This window comes from Emys orbicularis, chromosome 5 (assembly GCF_028017835.1).
Source record: "Emys orbicularis isolate rEmyOrb1 chromosome 5, rEmyOrb1.hap1, whole genome shotgun sequence".
NCBI lineage: Eukaryota > Metazoa > Chordata > Testudines > Emydidae > Emys > Emys orbicularis.
Window position 1 is genome coordinate 132,958,720 of NC_088687.1, and position 21,458 is coordinate 132,980,177.

At 45.2% G+C, this 21,458-nt stretch overlaps 1 gene segment (V, D, J or C); it reads right to left on the reverse strand.

Annotated features, from left to right (window-relative positions):
• Positions 1-1,826: 1,826 nt before the first annotated feature.
• LOC135879737 (immunoglobulin kappa variable 3-20-like) lies at positions 1,827-9,996 on the reverse strand. The segment is given in 2 exon segments: positions 1,827-2,137; positions 9,948-9,996. Coding segments are annotated over 2 exon segments (360 nt in total).
• Positions 9,997-21,458: the final 11,462 nt, after the last annotated feature.

The window sequence follows — 21,458 nt, forward strand, 5'->3', positions numbered from 1 at the left end:
CTATAAAAAAGCTATGGGGTATTGTGGGGCAGGTGTCTCTAAATCTCTCTGGTTGGAGCTATCCACTTTGTGTAACTAAAGAAATAGGCATCGGAGCAGGGCTTTGAACTTGGGTCTTCCATGTTCCAAGTTGTGTCCTAACCAGTGTCTCTCTCTGGGCCAATGAATATTTAATTATTTACACAATGTGGAACAGCTTCAACAGTCAATTTGAAACAATTTTTTCAGGCCTGCAGAGCCTGGCATTGTTGCTGGGAGCTATTGTGGATTTGACAAACGGCTGTGGGGAGGCAGCTGTAAATTACAGGAGACCCAGGGGCTGCTCTAACTTACATTGGGTGCTGAAGTAGCCCAGGTATGGGCAGAATCTTAACTTTGCCCCCTCCCTGTGGGCTGCATCTTTCAGGAAACGCAGCACAGACTCTGCCCCCTCATGATTATAGCCTGAAAGGAAGCGTAAAGAAAATGACAGGAAACCACCTGGATGTGCTGAGATTGAAATGTCATTCTGTGGAGCTTGGATATCTGCTGCTCTGCCCCTGGAGACCCAAGTGGAATGTAAAGCTGCCCTTCCCTCCTCTTCTCCTGTCTTTTCTTTCTCTCTTCCCCATCCCTTCCTCCACCCCTCCCTGCTCTCTCTAGGATGCCTGGTGTCTGGGAGTAGCATGGTGGTTCAGTGTTTATGGACTCTATTCTAGAATCCAGTGTTGTGTCTGGTCCTTGGCAAAAAGCTCGTCTTCCCTTCCTGCACCATTTTCTTCTTTACCATCAATTGTGTCAAATGTGCCGCACTGTCACTTAACTGAACTCCCTCCCTCCCCCCCCGCATTAAGCTCTGTGCTCTGAATTGTTTGACCTTGTTCCCCCTAGTGGTGATTCAGAGAAGAAGGCAAAAACCTTTAGTTACCTCTCTGGGGCTGACACAGTCATTGACCCTGCTGCAGGAGTAGCAAGTGTTTAGAAGAGTTTGTGTCGGAGAAGATGTGTTAATGAGCAAAGCTACAGAGCAGCCCAGGCAAGGTTTGTGTTGATCTGTATCACTGTGAGAGGGAGGTGGTAGCCTGGCTGACAACAGTATCTTCAGCTTCAACACTATTGATTATGAGGGTGAAATCAGTTTCTATCCACTGCTACTGAAACGGCTGTAGCCTCACTGGAGAGACACTGCCAGGAATCTGAATGTATGAAAACCTTATAATAACTGCTCTTGTAAGAAATAGGAGAAGAAACTTTCTGTGGGGCCTGGTTATCCCCTAACTCCTACTGAAGAGTTTCTTGGATGTGAAACAGCAGGGACTGGCCACTATTGGAGAGTGATATTGGATTAGATGGACCGCAGCTCAGGTATAGCGATAGCTGTGTTCCTCCCCCTGCTGCCCTAGCACCCATAACCCCACTGACTTCATCTGTGCTGGGAAAACTGGGACCCAGAATTCATCCTGGGTGCAGCTCCAGCGATGGCGGCACTGCTGGAAGCTGCAGTGTACAAATGGCTCGGGTGTTTTTAGCACCGTGTAATGTAACCCTGTTCTGTGGGCACTGCTGAGGAATTCTGGGTTCCATTTTGCCAGTACTGCAAATCCATGTTAGTGGCAGGGGAGCAATTGCTGAATAAAGAGTGTTGAACCATATGGTGGGAGGGAGCACCTGAAAGGACTAGAAATTTTGGAGTGAGGAGGGAGGAGATGCAAGTCTGACACACCCAGGCATCCCAGTGCAGGGCAGTTGAAGCACCAACACCAGGGAACTGGACAGGAAGCAGCTGAAATACTGTGAGTGAGAGCGTGAAACTAAACTGAGCCGGCAGGTTTTTGTGCTGGTCTGTATCACTGTGTGAGAAGGGAGCTGCTATGTTGCTGGCAGTAATAATCTCCAGCATCATCAGCTTCAACCCGGCTGATTGTAAAAGTGAAGTCCGTGCCAGACCCACTGCCGCTGAACCGGTCTGGGATCCCAGAGGGACGGGTGGAAGCACCGTAGATAAGGAGCTTAGGAACTTGTCCTGATTTCTGTTGGTACCAGGCCATGAAGTTGCTGGTAACAGTGGAACTGGCTTTGCAGTTCATGGTGACTCTGTCTCCTGGAGACACCTCCAGGGATTCTGGAGTCTGAGTCAGCACAAGCTGCCCGCTGGAGTCTGGATGGGAGAAAAACATTTAAAAGAAAAATAAATATAAAATGACTCTAACTTTGTAACTTTTAACTAAGTACAAAGCTGCATCTTTAAGTGACTATCTTGTATCCCTCCTTCAATAACATTCTAAATGCCATTGGGAATGATTGCTTGAAAAGGAAATTCTGAGCATTTGCAGCCTAGTAAAATATTATAACTTTATTTTAAACTAATTTCCCCTGTTGTTGTTGTTACCCTGAATGCAGAGCACGAGGAGCCAGAGTAGCTGAGTCTGGGAGATCATCTTGATATGTCTAGCGTGACAAACACCGAGCTCAGAAGCACAAAGTGTGAAGGTGGCACGTTTATATCTTCTCTGAACAGCTGGGAACTGTCACTTGGGTGGAAATATGCAAAGCAGCATCTCTGTGTAAATGTCCATTCCCTTTGCAGACCCAGGGTCATGTACACCCCTCAGTCTGGTAACGCACCTGCCATTCCTTGCAGAGAGGGATGCCCCAAAACTGCTCTCAACTGCTTCTTGGCCCTCACTCATCCTCCTTGACTTCTTGGCTGCAGCTGACATTGTTGATCTCTCTCTCTCTCTCTCTCTCATACACAATTCCTTGGTGCTCATGATGTCATCCTGTCCTGGTTCTCCTCCTGTCTCAGTTATTGTTCTGACAGCATCTAGTTTGGCGTAAACATTCTCTGTTATTAACTTCAACATGTAGGAAAAATTGCAAGTTATAAAAGCTGCTTTTCTCATTAAACTCTCTTCTTCAGTCCATCTGTGTATCAATCATAGAGTTTTCTATAGCATCCATCAGCCTTTAATAAATATTAACTACAGAAGCTGACAATCAAACTATTTTGTGTGTAGTAACAAAGTAGTTAGTTGAATGAATGCCAAGACCATTTCCACAACCAAATACAGAGACTCTGATAAAAGAGAAGGGAACAGAAGGGAAAAGGAAACAAAGAATTAGATATTCTGTTGTATCGTTAAATGCTAGGTGGGTAAAGATTGCTGTCAATTTGAGGGCCAAATTGTAGCTCTTTCCTCAGGCAGGCAGGAACCCTTGTCCGTCATTGGTCAGGTTGGAAGGCTGGATTGGAGGAGAGGTTGAGATGATGGATAAAGTTTCCTTCTTTCTCGCAAAGTGTAGAGGATCCAGCATCAGAGGAGCAGGCAAAAAGAATTCCAGGAGCATTCAAGTGAGATTGTGAAACCCAGGAAACACCATGGCCTGAGGTTGAATAGGCTTTACACCAATTAAAACCATAATGTGAGTGGACCATAAAGAAAAGGATAAAAGCTGGGGGTAGGGAACAAACAAAAAGAGACCCCTACCCCGCCTCTTTTGGGTTACTGAGGATCATACACTTTTTCGTTTCATGGAAAGCTGCCTAGCCTTTCCTTTCCAGATTTTCAATAGTCTTTTTAACCCAAACAAATTCAACTCCTAAACAAAGCAGCATTGAACACAGTCTCAGGACATGTTAGAATGTCCAGGTTCTCCAAGGGGATTAAGAATGACAGGGCCTCTTAGAATTTGAGGTCACAGTTCAATAGTTCACAAGGCCTCAGCTTCAACTGTCTCTTTTCCACACAAGGCCAAGTCTCTTGGTTCTATTGTCATTTCAGCTGCTCAGGAACAACTCCCACTGTCTCTGCTGGTGTCTACCAATGTGCCAACAAGACCTCATGGTCAATGTTATCAAAGGATTGACTGTAAAAGGGTAACACGTGAGCTATGGTTAGGATTATACTGAGCAGGTCCTCCACTTGGGGGCTACTATTTTAACATGTATTGCTTCGGGAGAAAATGTTGAAGCCTGGATTCTAAATCCATATTTAGGCACCTTAATAAAAATGGCCTGATTTTCAGATGGGTCGGTCATCTTCATCCCCCATTGATTTTAGTACAATTTCAGCATCTCTGAAAAGAGAGCCACTTTTTTTAGGTGCTTCCATATAGATGTATTAGGCTAACTTAAGACACCCCAGGTATGCAAATGTTGGTTACATGTGTTAAATAGAAATGGGGAAGCTAGAAACCATGTCTTCCTCTTACGACTTAGGTTCCTATGAAATTTTCCCCTCTAGTGCAATGGAGGATTCATCTTCCATTGGAGTGATTCCTTTAATATGTGCATTTATTTTATTTCTATATATACTGTTAATAACAACAGTATCTACCTGTATACGCTGAAGTATCATATTGTTGGCATTACCCCATAGAACTCCAGCTGACCAGTTAAGGTTGTATGCAAAGAACAATAGCAGAGCCAAATGGAAAACCCTCATTAGTCTGTCCACTCCATTCTCCATGCTGGAGTGTTTCCTACCACACATGGATTATGCTTTTGCTTGCAGCCACCCTCGCCATTCCCAGCAGCCAGTAGAGGGTTCTCTTGCTGTACTGTAGCAGAGTCAAGCCCTCTGCGTATCGTTCTAGACACAGAGCAGTGAGCTGGACTGCAACAGCCGTATTGACACTGGACTTCTCTGCAGGAAGCAGCTGTTCCTCTAGAATCACAGGAACTGAAGAGACCAGGCAGGTTTTGGTACGGGGCTGCATCACTGTGAGAGGGAAGCTGACACTTTCTTGATGATGATCTCCATCATCTGCTCCAACCACACTGATAATGAGACTGTAAATCAGTGTACCCGTTCCCTGACTGACTGCCCCTGAACCAGGCTGGGACCCCAGAAGGCAGGGTAGAGCCAGAATAATAAGAAGGGGAGCTTGTTCTGATTTCTGTTGGTACCGGACTATATAGTTGCTAGCACTTGCGCTGGCTTTGCAATTGATAGTGACTTTTTCTTCTGGAGTCTTGGTCATCACAATGTCCTATCTGGAGTCTCAATGAAAAATATGATAAGGAACTAGATCTACATGAAAATAAAAAATAAGCTGTATTATTTTTATCATCTGTCTCCTTACATTCATCACTATGCTTTTACATTGTATTTACATAGTTTTATTAATTTAACATAAAATGAAAGTAATTTCTAAGCTAGGTGTGTATATATAATACCAAAATGATGACACTGTATGGAGAAGAAACATAAAAAAATATACTGCAGCATTTCTAGATCTGCTTTTTTCAAGCCAATATCCTCTTGTTCTGCCCCTTACCCTGGATCCTGAGCACTAACAACCAGAGATGCTGAGGCTGTGAGATCGTTTTGCTATGTTGGTGCTGTCCGGTGCTGATCAATTAACCGGTAAATGTAAAATGTATGCAGCGTTGTTGTAGCTGTGTGGGTCCCAGGATATTAGAGCGACAAGATGGGCGAGGTAATATCGCTTATTGGACCAACTACTGTTGGTGAGGGAGACAAGGTTTCAAGCTACACAGAGCTCTTCCTTAGGTCTGAGAGAAGTATCTGTGGTGGGGCAGATGTTTAGTCTCTTAGAGAGTATGGATGATTCAGCTCCAGTGCGGGGTAGTCTTGATAAATTGATGATGATTGGGTGCTGTGCAGTGTCCATTTGGTGGGTACTGGTGCCATGGTTTCTCCCAGACGTGGTGTTCTGTGGATTGTGGAGTAGTTGTAGTTAGTTCCACTTCTTGCTTTTGTGTTGGATGGCTGTCATCAGGTTTTTTTGTTTTTGTTTTTATAGTTACCTTTCCCAGAGCTGAGGAAGAACTCTCTGTAACCCAACAGAAATTGGTCCAATCACAGGTGTTATCTCACCAACCTTGTCTCTCTAAGTGTAAAATGTAATATTTATAACTGCCAAGAGCACGAGGGGAATTGGAATCAGAAGGAGAGATACAAAGCATCTTGCCTCAGCCCCTAGGTCAAGACTCAGACCTAGGGATTTGAGAACTAATTTCTTAGCAGCATTTCAGAAATGTTTTCCTCCAGCATGTTTATTCGTTTAGCAAGTGTCATCTACCTCAGGTCATTCATGCCGCGATGGTTGTGACCAGGTGCAGACTTGTGTAGATAACACTTGGAAATGACATCAGCATGTTGGAGGAAAGCATTTTGTGTGTCCTGTCTGTGTAAAGTACTGCACTACTGATTAGGGGGCTGGAGCACATGACTTATGAGGAGAGGCTGAGGGAACTGGGATTGTTTAGTCTGCAGAAGAGAAGAATGAGGGGGGATTTGATAGCTGCTTTCATCCAAAGAGGATGGATCTAGACTGATCTCAGTGGTAGTAATGGTCTCAAGTTGCAGTGGGGGAGGTTTAGGTTGGATATTAGGAAACACTTTTTCACTAGGAGGGTGGTGAAGCACTGGAATGGGTTACCTAGGGAGGGGGTGGAATCTCCTTCCTTAGAGGTTTTTAAGGTCAGGCTTGACAAAGCCCTGGCTGGGATGATTTAGTTGGGGATTGGTCCTGCTTTGAGCAGGGGGTTGGACTAGATGACCTCCTGAGGTCCCTTCCAACCCTGATATTCTGTGATTCTATGACACGGGTCAGTTTGGTTTTCTTTCCTGTTCAGAGAAGCCTTGAGCAGATTCCTTTTCGGGATAATTGGAAACAACACTGTGGGAAGGGAGAGAACTGGGTTTGTCACGTCTGAAGAACTGAAGTATCCAGGAGCTTGGAGACTTGGCACCCCACTAGCTGCTGGGACTGCCCTGGTGAGCAGAGGGAGACTAAAGTCCCTGGAGTGCAGTATGAGCAGCCCTGCCTGCTGTCGTGCCACTCTGGGTGTGAATCTCCCACAGCCCAGCCGGTGGTGATTTCCACTCTCTCCATGCAAGGCCCATGGGGGACAGGATTTCTAGCTAGTTCTTCATCATGGAGAGCCTGGCCTGATAACCACAGCACAGTGATCTGAAACCCTGGCACAGACAGTTAGGGGATGGGTAAGAGGGTGCATAGCTCAGTCCAGAGCCGGAGAGAGGGACAGGTGTATTTGCTGCCCTCAGCCAATTAATTAAATGAAAAAACACTGAGTGGATTCCAACATGCACCTAAATAAGAGCAAAGGACTGTCCTGTTGTGATTCAGAAAACCCAGTCTGTGCATCTTCTCGATTTTGGGCTGATTCTTACCCTCGATCCAGAGCACTAAGAAGCAGATGAGCAGAGCCTGTGAGATCATCTTCATGGGTCTGACCTGAACAGCACTTGTCAATAAACCACAAAGAGTGAAGTATAACCTTCATAACTGCTCCAAGCAGCAGGGAAGGGTCAGTGGGTTGCATATAAGCAAAGCATCTCCTCTCAGCCCCTGATATGGAGTCAGAGCTCCATCTATTGTAAATCAGTGTAGATGCCCTGATGTCAGTGGAGTTATGGTGATTTACACCTGCTGAGGAGCTGGGTCACGGGCGATGGATTGGTTTGTGCTATTCCAGAGAGCGTATTTCTGTATGAATGTGTTACAAACTCTGTTGTTTATTCCCCCCCCCACCTATCTACTGTTGGCTTCTTGCTCCTGATTTTGGTGTCTTTGTTCTGCCCAAGCTAATAGCATGGAGAAGCATGGAGAGGGCATTTACAGGCATCCTCAGCATTTACAGGCATCCTCAGCCACTTTTACCCTGTATTCAGGCTCTCCCATCAGCCTGGAACGCTCCCTGCCAACCCAACAACAAACACCACGTCTCCTCCTGTGTGGCCCTTGTCCAAACCCTCTTCTTCAAGCCCCCATACACTAGCACTCTAATTCCATTGAAAGAATTGGTGTTAACCAAGAAAGAAACAAGCAACCTACAGGATACGTACACTAGCCTCATAAGTAACCATCACTTGCATCTGAAGAAGTGAGGTTCTTACCCACGAAAGCTTATGCTCCCAATACTTCTGTTAGTCTTAAAGGTGCCACAGGACCCTCTGTTGCTTTTTACATTTTCAGACTAACACGGCTACCCCTCTGATACATAAGTAACCATATAATCCTCCCCATCACCCTGCCCGTTCCCCATCCCTTTCCTGTGTTGTCTCCTCTTTGTTGTTCAAATGCTTTAGACCGCTACCCTGTAAGCACGTGTGCGCATGTGTACCGTTGGGTACAAGGGGAGAGGCATTGGATTCCAGGCATAGGATACTGATGGACTCAATGGTACCTCATACATAAAGTGGCATCGCCAATGCTAACAATGTAATTATGAGTCCCATGGCATGTGATGGTTTATTTAAAGCCTCCCCAGCTTCTGGAGCCGTACTGATTTCAGTGAAAAGCTTGACCCAAGTGTGCCCAGAATGCTCCAAACCAGAAGACAAATGAAATCACTGAAATGATATTTTTTTAATCACATCATTTCTGAATGTTTGTGATTGGCAATACTCATACATTAGCGACATAAAAGTGTTAGCAGGATCGGGGACTGTCAGCTCTTCAGAGCAGGGTTCCTGTCTGTGTTTGTTCAGTGAAGTGCCAAGCACATCCAACAGTAACGCTACACGGCTTTCTGTGTTGGGCATTTCAGATGGTCTAGTCTCTGCTGGAGGAGTGACACATGTGTGATGCCATCTGCTAGCAATAGGGGGGATATTTAGTACTATGATTTCTTTAACTTCTATCCCTGTTGCCAAGTGAGACTATGAGTGTGTGTGAAGAGACGGAAATGGTGATACGTACACCAGTCGCCAGTGAAACTAATATAGAATTAAACCCCGTTGATCCTGTCACTTTTCATAATGCAACATTTGTTTCTATTTTTCTACTCAGAAATCTCCTTCTTCCCCTAGTTTCTCTCGTCCTTCCCTATTCCTTCTGTCTCTTCTTGTGTCTTCTCTGTTCCACTGTCACACAGCCCTATGCCCAGCCCAAGCACCCTCTTATCCATCCCATGCACACTGCTCACATTCCAGTCCCCTTTCTACCCACACAGCCTTCCATACAAACCTCTGTCTATCTGTCTGTCTGTCTGTCTCTCTTCTTCCCTCCCGCCCCCATCCCCAGCTCCCAGGCAGTTCCTGAGAGGTGCGAACAGCCCTCAGCTCTCTTTGATTCCATTGGGCACTGAAGTCACTTGGTGTCTCACAGGAGCCCCTCAGCCCTTTGCAGGATTGGCCCTGCTCAACCAGAGAATATTGGGAACGCAACCTGTCTCTGGTGTCATGGTGGAAACTGCATGGGCATAAATAAATGTGATCCGAGTGGCTGAGGTATTGTATCTATTACTATTGCTGAGCTGGTCACACCCAGACGAACAGCACCTGATCCTGTTGGCACAGTCTGAACTGCAGGTGGGGAGGGGCAGCGGTTACACTGACGCTGTGATTGTCTCTGCAGAAATCTGCATTCGCAGACATCCAGAGCAGGGAGGTTTTTGTATTGGTCTGTATCACTGTGAGAGGGGAGCTATCCCTCTGAAAACAGTAGTAATCTGCTGCATCATTGGCTTCAACACTGCTGATTGAGAGAGTGTAAGCGGTGCCAGACCCACTGCCGCTGAACCGTGTTGGGACCCCAGAGGCAAGGGTGGAGGCTTGATAGATAAGAAGTTTAGGAGCTTGTCCGGATTTCTGTTGGTACCAGGATACATAGCTACTGCTGATGCTAGAACTGGCTGTACATCTGATGGTGACTTTTTCTCCCGGAGTCACTGAGAGGGATTCTGGAGACTGAGTCATAGTGACCTGCCCATAGGAGTCTGCATTAAATATGAAATATAAATAAATACAGAGAAAAGGTCATTGATCATGAGGAACAATAAATAAGTGATATTTGCATCTTTAGACAATGGTATGAAATGTATCACATAATACAAGATGTTCACAATTGTATTCAAGCCATAACTGTGATGAATTACATATTTAATAGCCAATCTAGCTACAATGTTTTGAAGTTTTAAAATTTAAATGGATCATTGTACTGTTAATCCAGTGCCGTCCGGTTCCGATTCTTACCTGGAATCCACAGCACCAGTAACCAGAGAAGCTGAGCCTGGGAGAACATCTTGATGTGTCTGATCTGGCAGGTGCTGCTCAATAAGCCATGGAGAGTGGAACAAAATCTTTTATAGCCCCTCAGAGCAACAGGGCAGCGTCACTGGGGAGTTCACATGCAAAGCAGCCCCTGTGTGCGGGATCCTGGTCTCCCTGCTCTGACTAGACATAGAGCTGGTTTCTGTGCATCATCGCAGTGTGTGAGGTCACTCACCCTCCAGGAGGGAAGGATGCTCCTGTGGGTCAGGCACAGGAGACCTGGGATCTGGGTCTGCCTCTGCCAGTCTGTGACCTTTGACTTATCATTGTGGGCGGGATCTTGTGAAGTACTGGGCGCTCTCAACTCCCATTGAAATCCATGGGGTGACCTAAATGAACAGGATCTGACTCTATACACCCAGTCCTGCCCCCACTGATGTCAAAGGCAATTTCAGTAGAATAGGTCCTTACATCTCTCTGCACCTCATCTTCCCTGTCTGCAATATGGGGAAGGTAATGCCCACAGGACGTGCCACTGAGTGGTGCTGGGATATCACTGATTAGTGTTTGTAAAGTGCTTGGAGATCCCCAGGTAAATGCTGATGGATCAGTGCAGAGGGTATTCATGGGCCTAACCCCTCCCCATCCGCCAGAGGGAGGTTAATGGTGATATCAGCCATTTATACAGGATAGTAAGGTGGGCAAGTCTCATGATACTTAGGTTTTGCAGTCATTTTTTTAAGTCCTAACTCCTGGGGTCAAGTGATTAGGTGAGAAACTCGGCTTTGCTTTTTATTTTTAAAGAGAGTTTCCAGTCCACTTGTTAGGGGAGCTAATTCTGCTGAAAAGGGGAAATCCTGAACACAAGTAAAAAGAAACCAGAATTTAGTATTTATAAAAATCGTCTGATGTGTTGGGCCCTGACTTGTGATTTATGAATGGCTGGGCTGGCAACTCAGAATTCAGGGATGTTTCCTGTTATCCCACTCCACTGACTATGCCTGAGTCCTGGCAGACAGTGAATTTAGACAGTCAGGGGCAGTAACTCAAGCTCAGTTCTTTAGCTCAGAGTTATTCATTATATTCTCCTTATTTATTTATGCTACCATCACATCTAGGAGTCGTTGTCATGCCCTGGGACCCCATTGTGCTAGGTGCTGTACAAACCCAGTACAAAAAAGATGGCGTCTCCCCGAGGAGTTGACAATCTAAGAATAAGACAAAAGACAACAGATGACTCCAGGCAGACGGGGCACTACAAGGAAATGATGAGACAATACTGGTCAGGATGACAGGCAGGGGTCTCAGCACAACAGCGGCCTGACTCTTGTTGAGTTGTCTGTAGCTCTCATGACAAAGGAGACATTTCAGGAGGGATTTGAAGGAGAACAATGAAATAGTTTTGCAGATGTTTATGGGAAGCTCCTCCCAAGTGTGAGGGGCAGCATGGGAGAAAACATGAAGATGCTTATTTAAAAATTAAACAAGTGGGTGATTTTGGGTGGCAGCCTGGGCTGATGGGAGATGGGAACTGACATCCCAATAGTGAGTGAGAGATGATAGGTAGCCTGGAGACAAGCAAAGAAGGGCCTTGAAAGTGAAGACAAGTAGCTTAAGTTTGATGAGACAGAGAATCTGGAGCTAGTGGAGGGACGCAAAAAGACAGTGACATGGGCAAAATGACGGGCTAGGAAAGTGATCTTTGCAGCAGCATTCTGCGTGGATATGAGCAGGAAATATAGCATTTATCAAGGCCAATGAAAAGGATGTTACTATAATCGAGACATGAGATAAAATCATAGAAATGTAGGGCTGGAAGGGACGTTGATAGGTTATCTAGGTCAGACCTCCCCTCCTCCCCTCAGCCAGGGCTGAGGCAGGACCAAGCATATCTAGACCATCGTGACAGAGGTTTGCCTAACCTGTTTTTACAAATCTCCAGTGATGTGAATTCCACAGCCTCCCTTGGGAACATATTCCAGAACTTAACTACCCTTATAGTTAGAAAGTTTTTTCTTAACATCTAACCTTAAATCTAGTTATTTCTTGTCCTACCATCAAAGGACACGGAGAACACTTGATCACAGTTCTCTTAATGACAATCCTTAACATATCTGAAGATTGCTGTCAGGTCTCACCTCAGTCTTCTTATCTCAAGAGTATATGTGCCCAGTTTTTTTAATCTATTCTCATAGATCAGGTATGAACTGAGAAAGAAACCAGAAACCATTTGTCACTTGCTTTAGCCTCCTAAATTACCATTTAATCCTTCCCATCATCCTGTCCCTTTCATCTCCTCTTGTTTTTCTTTGGTTTCAAACCCTGATCATGTAAGCATGTGTCCACATGTGTACATGGGTAGATCCATTGAATTGCAGGCATAGGGTGCATGACGGACTCAGTGGGATGTCCCATATGTATAACACAGTATTGCCAACTCTAGCAATTTAATCCTGAGGCTCATAACATGTCATGATTTAGTTACAGTCTCCCGAAGTCCTGGAGGCAACTGATTATGTGAGAGTCCCAGCTTAAAAAACAAAACAAAAATAAGAGTTCAATTTCTAGCCCTACTGGATGCAGAGCAAAGCTTGACTCAAGCACTCGCAGAATGCCCCAGATCAGAAGAGAAATGAGAGAAATCAAATGGTATTTTTTTAATCTTGTGATTTTTAAGCTCACTTCATGACTTCTGAATGTTTGTGGTGGGCACTACTGATAAATTAGTGTTGTATAGAAGTGTTAACAGGATCAGGGACAGGGAGTGTCAGCTCTTCAGAGCAGGGCTCCTGTCTGCATTTGTTCAGTGAAGTGCCAAGCACATCCAACAGTAACGCTACACGGCTCTCTGTGATTGGAATTTCACATGTTCCAGTCTCTGCTGCAGGTATGACACATTTGTGTGATGCCACCTGCTGGCCATAGGGGAATATTCAGTTCAATTAATTATTTTCCTTATATCCCTGTTTTGATGTGAGGATATTCTTCATTAGATTCAGCAAAAATGAATCTGACATTGATTTCTTCTATAGCTGTTCTGTTCAGAATGCTCCTTAGTGTTAAATGTATTGGGGAACACTCATTACAATTAAATGCCAAAATAACAGCAGGAAGAATGTATCCAGTGACTTCTCATGTCCGGTGTTTTGTTCTTTTCTTTTCTTTTATTTCCAGAAGCTTCTTCCAGCTCTTACTTTCCAATCTGCCACCCAGCCTTTCCCTACACGCTCACTGCTGCAAAACATACATGCACACAAAATACAGGCTGACTACAGAAGAGAACAGAGGTTGGGCCCTGCCCCCCTTGAAGCCAATTAGGTTTTGACTCTGACTTCAGCGGGGCCAGGATTTCCCCCACTGTGTGTGAGGAGATGGAAACGAGGATACAAGAATCAGTAGAGAAACTAAAGTGGAACCCTTGTTGACCCTGTCATTTAGATAATGGTGTATTTATTCATTCCCTATTTTCTATAGTCAGAATTCTCCTTCTTTCCTATTTTCTCTCAGGCATCCCCTTCCATCTCTCTCCTTCTGCTTGTCTCTCATGTCTTCCACTTCCCCCACATATCACAGAATCCTGTACCTAGCCCATTCACCCTGTTGTACATTCCATGCACTGTTCACATTCTGGTTCCCCTTCCCCCCCACGCAGTCTTGCCTTTCTTTCTGAGGGCCTCTTCCCACAAGGTGCCCGGCAGTTCTTGAGAGGTGCTGAGAGCTCTCAACTCTCTTTGTCTCCAAAGGAAGCTGCAGTCAGTCCCTGCCTCACAGGAGTCCAGGACTGGTGTAACTGGTCTCTGATGTCCTGTGCTATGGTGGGAACCTCATGGCCATAAATCAATGGGACCCAAGTGACTGAGGTTTTGCATCTGTCACTATCTCTGAGTTGGTAACGTCCACCCAAACAGCACCCTGATCCCGTTGGCACTGTCTGAACTGGAGGTGGGGAGGGGGTTTTGTTCCAGGCCATTGGGTGCTTTCTGTGTCCCCATTAGAATGGAGGGACCTGGGTTTCCCAAGGAAAATGTCTGGTTAATTGTGGTGTTGGTGGTGGGGAGCAATGGGGAGGCAAGGAGAAGGCCACTGCAGTGAGGGCCCTGGACACTAACATATAACACTCACCCTAATTCAGGGTGTAGCAGCTGCACTAACACTGTGATGATCTGCACAGGAAGCAGCACTCACACTGCCCTAGAGCAGGGAGGTTTTTGTATTGGTCTGCATCACTGTGAGAGGTGAGCTATCAGTCTGCAGACAATAATAATCTGCTGCATCATCGGCTTCAATGCTGCTGATTGAGAGAGTGTAAACGGTGCCAGACCGACTGCCACTGAAGCGGGCTGGGACCCCAGAGGCACGGTCAGTGTCATCATAGATAAGAAGTTTAGGAGCTTGTCCGGGTTTCTGTTGGTACCAGGATACATAGTATCTGCGAAGGCTAGAACTGGCTGTACAACTGATGGTGATTTTTTCTCCCGGAGTCACTGAGAGGGATTCTGGAGACTGAGTCATAGTGACCTGCCCATAGGAGTCTGCATTAAATATGAAATATAAATAAATACAGAGAAAAGGTCATTGATAGTGAGCAACAATAAATAAGAATAAGTGATTGACATTTGTATCTTTAGACAATGGTGTGAAATGCATCATATAATACAAGATGTTCACAATCATTATATTCAAGCCATAACTGTGATGAATTACTTATTTAACAGCCAATCTAGCTACAATGTTTTTAATTTTTAAAATATCAGTGGATCATTGTCTTTTAAGCCAGTGCCGTCCGGTTCTGATTCTTACCCGGAATCCAAAGCGCCAGTAGCCAGAGGAGCTGAGTCTGAGAGAACATCTTGGTACGTCTGAGCTGGCAGGTGCTGCTCAATAAACCGCGGAGAGTGGAACAAAATCTTTTATAGCCCTTCAGAGCAACAGGGCAGCATCACTGGGGAGTTCACATGCAAAGCAGCCCATGTGTGCAGGGTCCTGGCCTCGCTTCAGGGACTAGACCTAGAACTGGTTTCTGTGCATCATCGCAGTGTGTGATGGTCACTCATCCTCCAGGGAGAAGGATGCTCTGGTTGGTCAGACACAGAAGTGTTGGGCTCTGCTCCTGTCCTTTCTACACCTTTAATGTGTAACTTTTGACTTGTCATTGTGGGGTCGAGCTTGTGAAATACTGAGCACTTTCAGCTGCCATTGAAACCAATGTGATGATTTACGTGAACAAGGGCTGCAGCATCTAATCCTATACACACATTCCTGCTCCAGTGGAAAAGGTCTCTGTGCCTCATCTTCTCTGTCTGTAAAATGGGTAGGGCGTAACCCTGGGCTGTGCTGAGATATCACTGATTAGCTTTTGTAACGTGCTTTAAGATCCCCAGGTAAATGGTGCTGCATTCGTGCAGAGGGTGTGCTTGGTCCTACCATTCCCCATTCACCATGGGGAGATTAATGGTGTTATCGGCCTTTTATAATGGACCATAAGGTGGGTAAGTGTCGTGATGCTTGGTGTTTTTCTTAAAGTCCCAGCTCCTGGGGTCAAATAAGTAGGTGACAATCTCTGCATTTTAAAAACAGGGAGTTTCTGGCCCACTTGGTTGTGGAGCTAAGTCTGAAAAAGGGAAATCCTGAATTTTGATTTGTGAATGGCTGGGCCGGCAATGCAGCATTCATTGGTGATTCCTGTTATCCCACTCCACTTACTGTGCCTGAGTCCTGGCAGACAGTGAATCTAGACAAGCTCAGGGGCAGTAACCCGAGCTCAGTTTTCTGGCTCAGAGTTATTCATTGTATTCTCCTTATTTATTTGTGTTACAATTGCATCTAGGAGCCCTTGTCGTGCTCCGGGACCCCCATTGTACTAGGTGCTGTACAAACAGTACAAAATAGATGGCCTCTGCACCAAGGAGTTGACATTCTAAGAATAAGACAAAAGACAAGAGATGGCTCCAGGAAGACGGGGTACTACAAGGAAATGATGTGACAATACTGGTCAGCATGACAGGCAGTGGTCTCAGCACAACAGCAGCCTAACTCTTGTTGAGTTGTCTGTAGGTCTCATGACAAAGGAGACATTTCAGGAGGGATTTGAAGGAGAACAATGCAATAGTTTTGCAGACTTTTACGGGAAGCTCCTCCCGAGCATGAGAGGAAGCATGGGAGAAAACATAAAGATGCTTATTTTCAAATTAAACAAGTGGGTGATGGAGGGTGGCAGCCTGGGCTGATGTCCCAATAGTGAGTGAGAGATGATAGGTAGCCTGGAGACAAGCAAAGAAGAGCATTGAAAGTGAAGACAAGTAGCTTAAGTTTGATGAGATAGAGAAGCTGGAGCTAATGGAGGGATGCAAAGAGAGGGTGACATGGGAGAAGTGATGGGCTAGGAAAGTGATCTTTGAAGCATCATTGTGAATGGATATGAGCAGGAAAGATAGCATTTATCAAGGTCAATGAAAAGGATGTTACTATAATCGAGACATGAGCTAGAATCATCGAAATGTAGAGCTGGAAGGGACATTGATAGGTTATCTAAGCCAGACCTCCCCTCCTTCCCCCAGCCAGGGCTGAGGCAGGACCAAGCATACCTAGACCATCCTGACAGATGTTTGTCAAACCCGTTTTTACAAACCTCCAGTGATGTGAATTCCACAGCATCTCTTGGGAACATATTCCAGTACTTTACCCTTATAGTTAGAAAGTTTTTTCTTAACATCTAACCTTAAATCTCCCTTAAATCTAGTTACTCCTTGTCCTACCTTCAGAAGACACGGAGAACACTTGATCACTGTTCTCTGAATGACAATCCTTAACATATCTGAAGACTGTTGTAATGTCCCACAGTCTTCTTATCTCAAGACTACACACTTTTTTTAACCTATTCTCATAGATCAGATATGAACCAAGAAAGAAACCAGAAGCCATTTGTCACTTGCATTAGCCTCCTAAATAACCATTTAATCCTTTCCATCATCTTGTCCCTTTCATCTCCTCTTGTTTTTCTTGTGTTTCAAACCCTGATCATGTAAGCATGTGTGCAGATGTGTACACGGGTAGATCCATTGAATTCCAGGCATAGGGTGCATGACGGACTCAGTGGGATGTCACATATGTATAACACAGCATTGCCAACTCTAGCAATTTAATCCTGAGGCTCATGACATGTCACGATTTACTTACAGCCTCCCCAAGTCCTAGAGGCAACTGATCATGTGACAGGCCCAGCTTAAAAAACAAATCAAAACAAAAATAAGAGTTCAAATTCTAGCCCTTTTGGATGCAGTGCAAAGCTTGTCTCAAGCACCCACAGAATGCCACAGATCAGAAGATAAATGAAAGAAATCAAATGGTATTTTTTTAATCTTGTGATTTTTAAGCTCACTTCATGACTTCTGAATGTTTGTGGTGGGCACTACTGATAAATTAGTGTTGTATAGAAGTGTTAACAGGATCAGGGACAGGGAGAGTCAGCTCTTCAGAGCAGGGTTCCTGTCTGCATTTGTTCAGTGAAATGCCAAGCACATCCAATGGTAACGGTACACGGCTTTCTGTGTTTGGAATTTCACGTGTTCCAGTCTCTGCTGTAGGTGTGACACGTTTGTGTGATGCCACCTACTGGCCATAGGGGAATATTCAGTTCAATTAATTATTTTCCTTATATCCCTCTTTTGATGTGAGCATACGCACATCTAACAACATACAAGAACATTTTATTGTCACAAAAGTAAATGACTAAGCACAGATTGCTAGCGGAACAAACAGATCCACCTCATAGTCTCTTCTCTGACGTTTCACTGAGTTAGTGAAATAGCTTTTATTTAGTATACAGAAAATATGCTGATTGAAAGGTCTTTCGGAGTTGCATTTCCCCCTTTTGTGGCACTGGAGGTTTATACTTTCATTTGTTTGATCTCTTGAAAAATGTTCAATATATTTAAATGCTTCATTTTGTTTCTGTACATTAAATAATAATGAATGATTATTTTTACAACCCTTTTCATCCATGTTCTTCATTAGATGCAGCAAAAATGAATCTGACATTGATTTCTTGTATAGCTGCTCTGTTCAGAATGCTCCTTAGTGTAAAATATATTGGGAAACACCTATTACAATCAAATGCCAAAATAACAGTAGAAAGAATGTGTCCAGTGACTTCTCTTGTCCGGTGTTTTGTTATTTTCTTCTCTTTTACTTCCAGAAGCTTCCTCCAGCTCTGACCTTCCAATCTGCCCCTCACCCTTCCCCTACACACTCAGATGCAAAGAAGCCAAAGTGAGATGCACACAAAATACAGGCTGACTACAGAAGAGAACAGAGGTTGGGCCCTGGCACCCTTGAAGCCAATTAGGTTTTGACTCTGACTTCAGTGGGGCCAGGATTTCCTCCACTGCGAGTGTGTGTGAGGAGATGGAAACGGGGATACAAAAATCACTAGAGAAACTAAAGTGGAACCCTTGTGGACCCTGTCATTTAGATAACGCTGTATTTTTTCATTCCCTATTTTCTATAGTCAGAATTCTCCTTCTTTCCTATTTTCTCCCATGCATCCCCTTCCTTCTCTCTCCTTCTGCTTGTGTCTCATGTCTGCCACTTCTCCCACATATCACACCACCCTGAACCCAGCCCATTCACCCAATAGTACATTGCATGCACTGTTCACGTTCCAGTTCCCCTTCCCCCCCACACAGCCTTCCCTTTCTCTCTTAGGGACTCTTCCCACAAGGTGCCCGGCAGTTCTTGAGAGGTGCTGAGAGCTCTCAACTCTCTTAGCCTCCAAAGGGAGCTGCAGTCAGTTCCTGCCTCACGGGATTCTCTTAGTACCTGGCAGGACTAGCCCTGCTTGGCCATAGAACATTGGGAGTGTATCTGGTCTCTGATGTCCTGTGTTACGATGGGAACCTCAGGGCCATAAATCAATGTGACCCAAGTGACTGAGGTTTTGCATCTGTCACTATCTCTGAGTTGGTAACGCCCACCCAAACAGCACTCTGATCCTGCTGGCACAGTTTTAACTACAGGTGGGGATGGGGTTATGTTCCACGCCATCAGGCGCTTTCTGTGTCCCCATTAGAATGGAGGGACCTGGGTTTCCCAAGGAAAAGGTTTGGTTAATTGTGTGTTGGTGGTGGGGAGCAAAGGGGAGGCAAGGAGAAGGCCATTGAAGTAGGGCCCGGGACACTGACACATAAAACTGCACCCTAATTCAGGGTGTAGCAGCTGCACTAACACTGTGATGATCTGCACAGGAAGCAGCACTCACACCGCCCTAGAGCAGGGAGGTTTTTGTATTGGTCTGTATCACTGTGAGAGGTGAGCTCTGAGACTGCAGACAATAGTAATCCGCTGCATCATCGGCTTCAACGCTGCTGATTGAGAGAGTGTAAATGGTGCCAGACCGACTCCCACTGAACCGGGCTGGGACCCCAGAGGCTCGGTCAGTGTCATCATAGATAAGAAGTTTAGGAGCTTGTCCGGGTTTCTGTTGGTACCAGGATACGTAGTAGCTGCCAAGGCTAGAACTGGCTGTACATCTGATGGTGACTTTTTCTCCCGGAGTCACTGAGAGGGATTCTGGAGACTGAGTCATAGTGACCTGCCCATAGGAGTCTGCATTAAATATGAAATATAAATAAATACAGAGAAAAGGTCATTGATAGTGAGCAACAATAAATAAGAATAAGTGATTGACATTTGTATCTTTAGACAATGGTGTGAAATGCATCATATAATACAAGATGTTCACAATCATTATATTCAAGCCATAACTGTGATGAATTACTTATTTAACAGCCAATCTAGCTACAATGTTTTTAATTTTAAAAATATCAGTGGATCATTGTCTTTTAAGCCAGTGCCCTCCGGTTCTGATTCTTACCCGGAATCCAAAGCGCCAGTAACCAGAGGAGCTGAGTCTGGAAGAACATCTTTTTACGTCTGAGCTGGCAGGTGCTGCTCAATAAACCGCGGAGATTGGAACAAAATCTTTTATAGCCCCTCAGAGCAACAGGGCAGCGTCACTGGGGAGTTCACATGCAAAGCAGCCCCTGTGTGCGGTGTCCCGGCCTCTCTGCTCTGACTAGACATAGAGCCGGTTTCTGTGCATCATCGCAGTGTGTGATGGTCACTCACCCTCTAGGGGGAAGGATGCTCTGTTGGGTCAGGCTTAGAAGTTTTGGGCTCTGCTCCTGCCTTTGCCTCACCCTTAATATGTGACTCTTGGCTTGTCATTGTGGGGTTGATCTTGTGAAGTTCTGAGCACTCTCAGTTGCCATTGAAACCAATGTGATGATCTACATGAACAAGGGCTGCAGCATCTAATCCTATACACACATTCCTGCTCCAGTGGAAAAGGTCACTAAATCTCTCTCTGCCTCGTCTTCCCTGTCTGTAAATTGTGTAGGGCGTAACACTGGGCTATGCTGAGATATCACTGATTAGCTTTTGTAACATGCTTTGAGATCCTCAGGTAAATGGTGCTGCATTAGTTCAGTGTGTGTGCTTGGTCCTACCATTCACCATGGGGAGGTTAATGGTGATATCGGCCTTTTGTAATGGACTGTAATGTGGATGTGTGTCATGATGCTTGGCGTTTTTCTTAAAGTCCCAGCTCCTGGGGTCAAATAAATAGGTCACAATCTCAGCTTTTTTAAAAAAGGAAGTTTCTGGCCCACTTTGTTGTGGATCAAAGTCTGAAAAGGGGAAATCCTGAAGGCAAGTAAAAAGAAGTTTATAAAATACTTGTGATATGTTGGGCCTTGACTTGTGATTTATGATTGGCTGGGGCTGGCAATGAAGCATTCAGGGGTGATGCCTGTTATCCCACTCCACTGACTGTGCCTGAGTCCTGGTGGATAGTGAACCTAGACAAGCTCGGGGGCGAAGTTCATTTCTCTGCCTCGCAGTTATTTTGATTCATTATAGTCTTCTTCTTCATTTGTATTACCATAGCACCTAGGACCCCAGTCATGGCCTGGGACCCCATTGTGCTCGGTGCTGTACAAACATAGAAAAGAAAGATGGTCGCTACCTCAAGGAGTTGACAATCTCAATATAATACAAAGGACAACAGGTGGCTTCAGGCAGATGGGGGATTGCACGGAATTGATGAGACAATACTGGTCAGCATGACAGGCAATTGTCTCAGCACAACAGCAGCCTGACTCTCGTTGCGTTCTCTGCAGGCCTCATGACAAAGGAGACATTTCAGGAGGGATTTGAGGGAGAACAATGCAATAGTTTTGCAGATGTTTTCTGGGAGCTTCTCCCAAGTATGAGGGGCAGCCTTGGAGAAAACATGAAGATGCTTATTTGCAAATTAAACAAGTGGGTGATGGAGGGCAGCAGCATGGGCTGATGGGAGGTGGGAACTGATGTCCCAGTAGTGACTGAGAGATCATAGATAGTGTGGAGACAGGCCATGAGGGACCTGGAGAGTGAAGACAAGTAGCCTTGGTTTGATGAGAGAGAGAAGAGGGTGCTATGGGAGGGACACAAAAA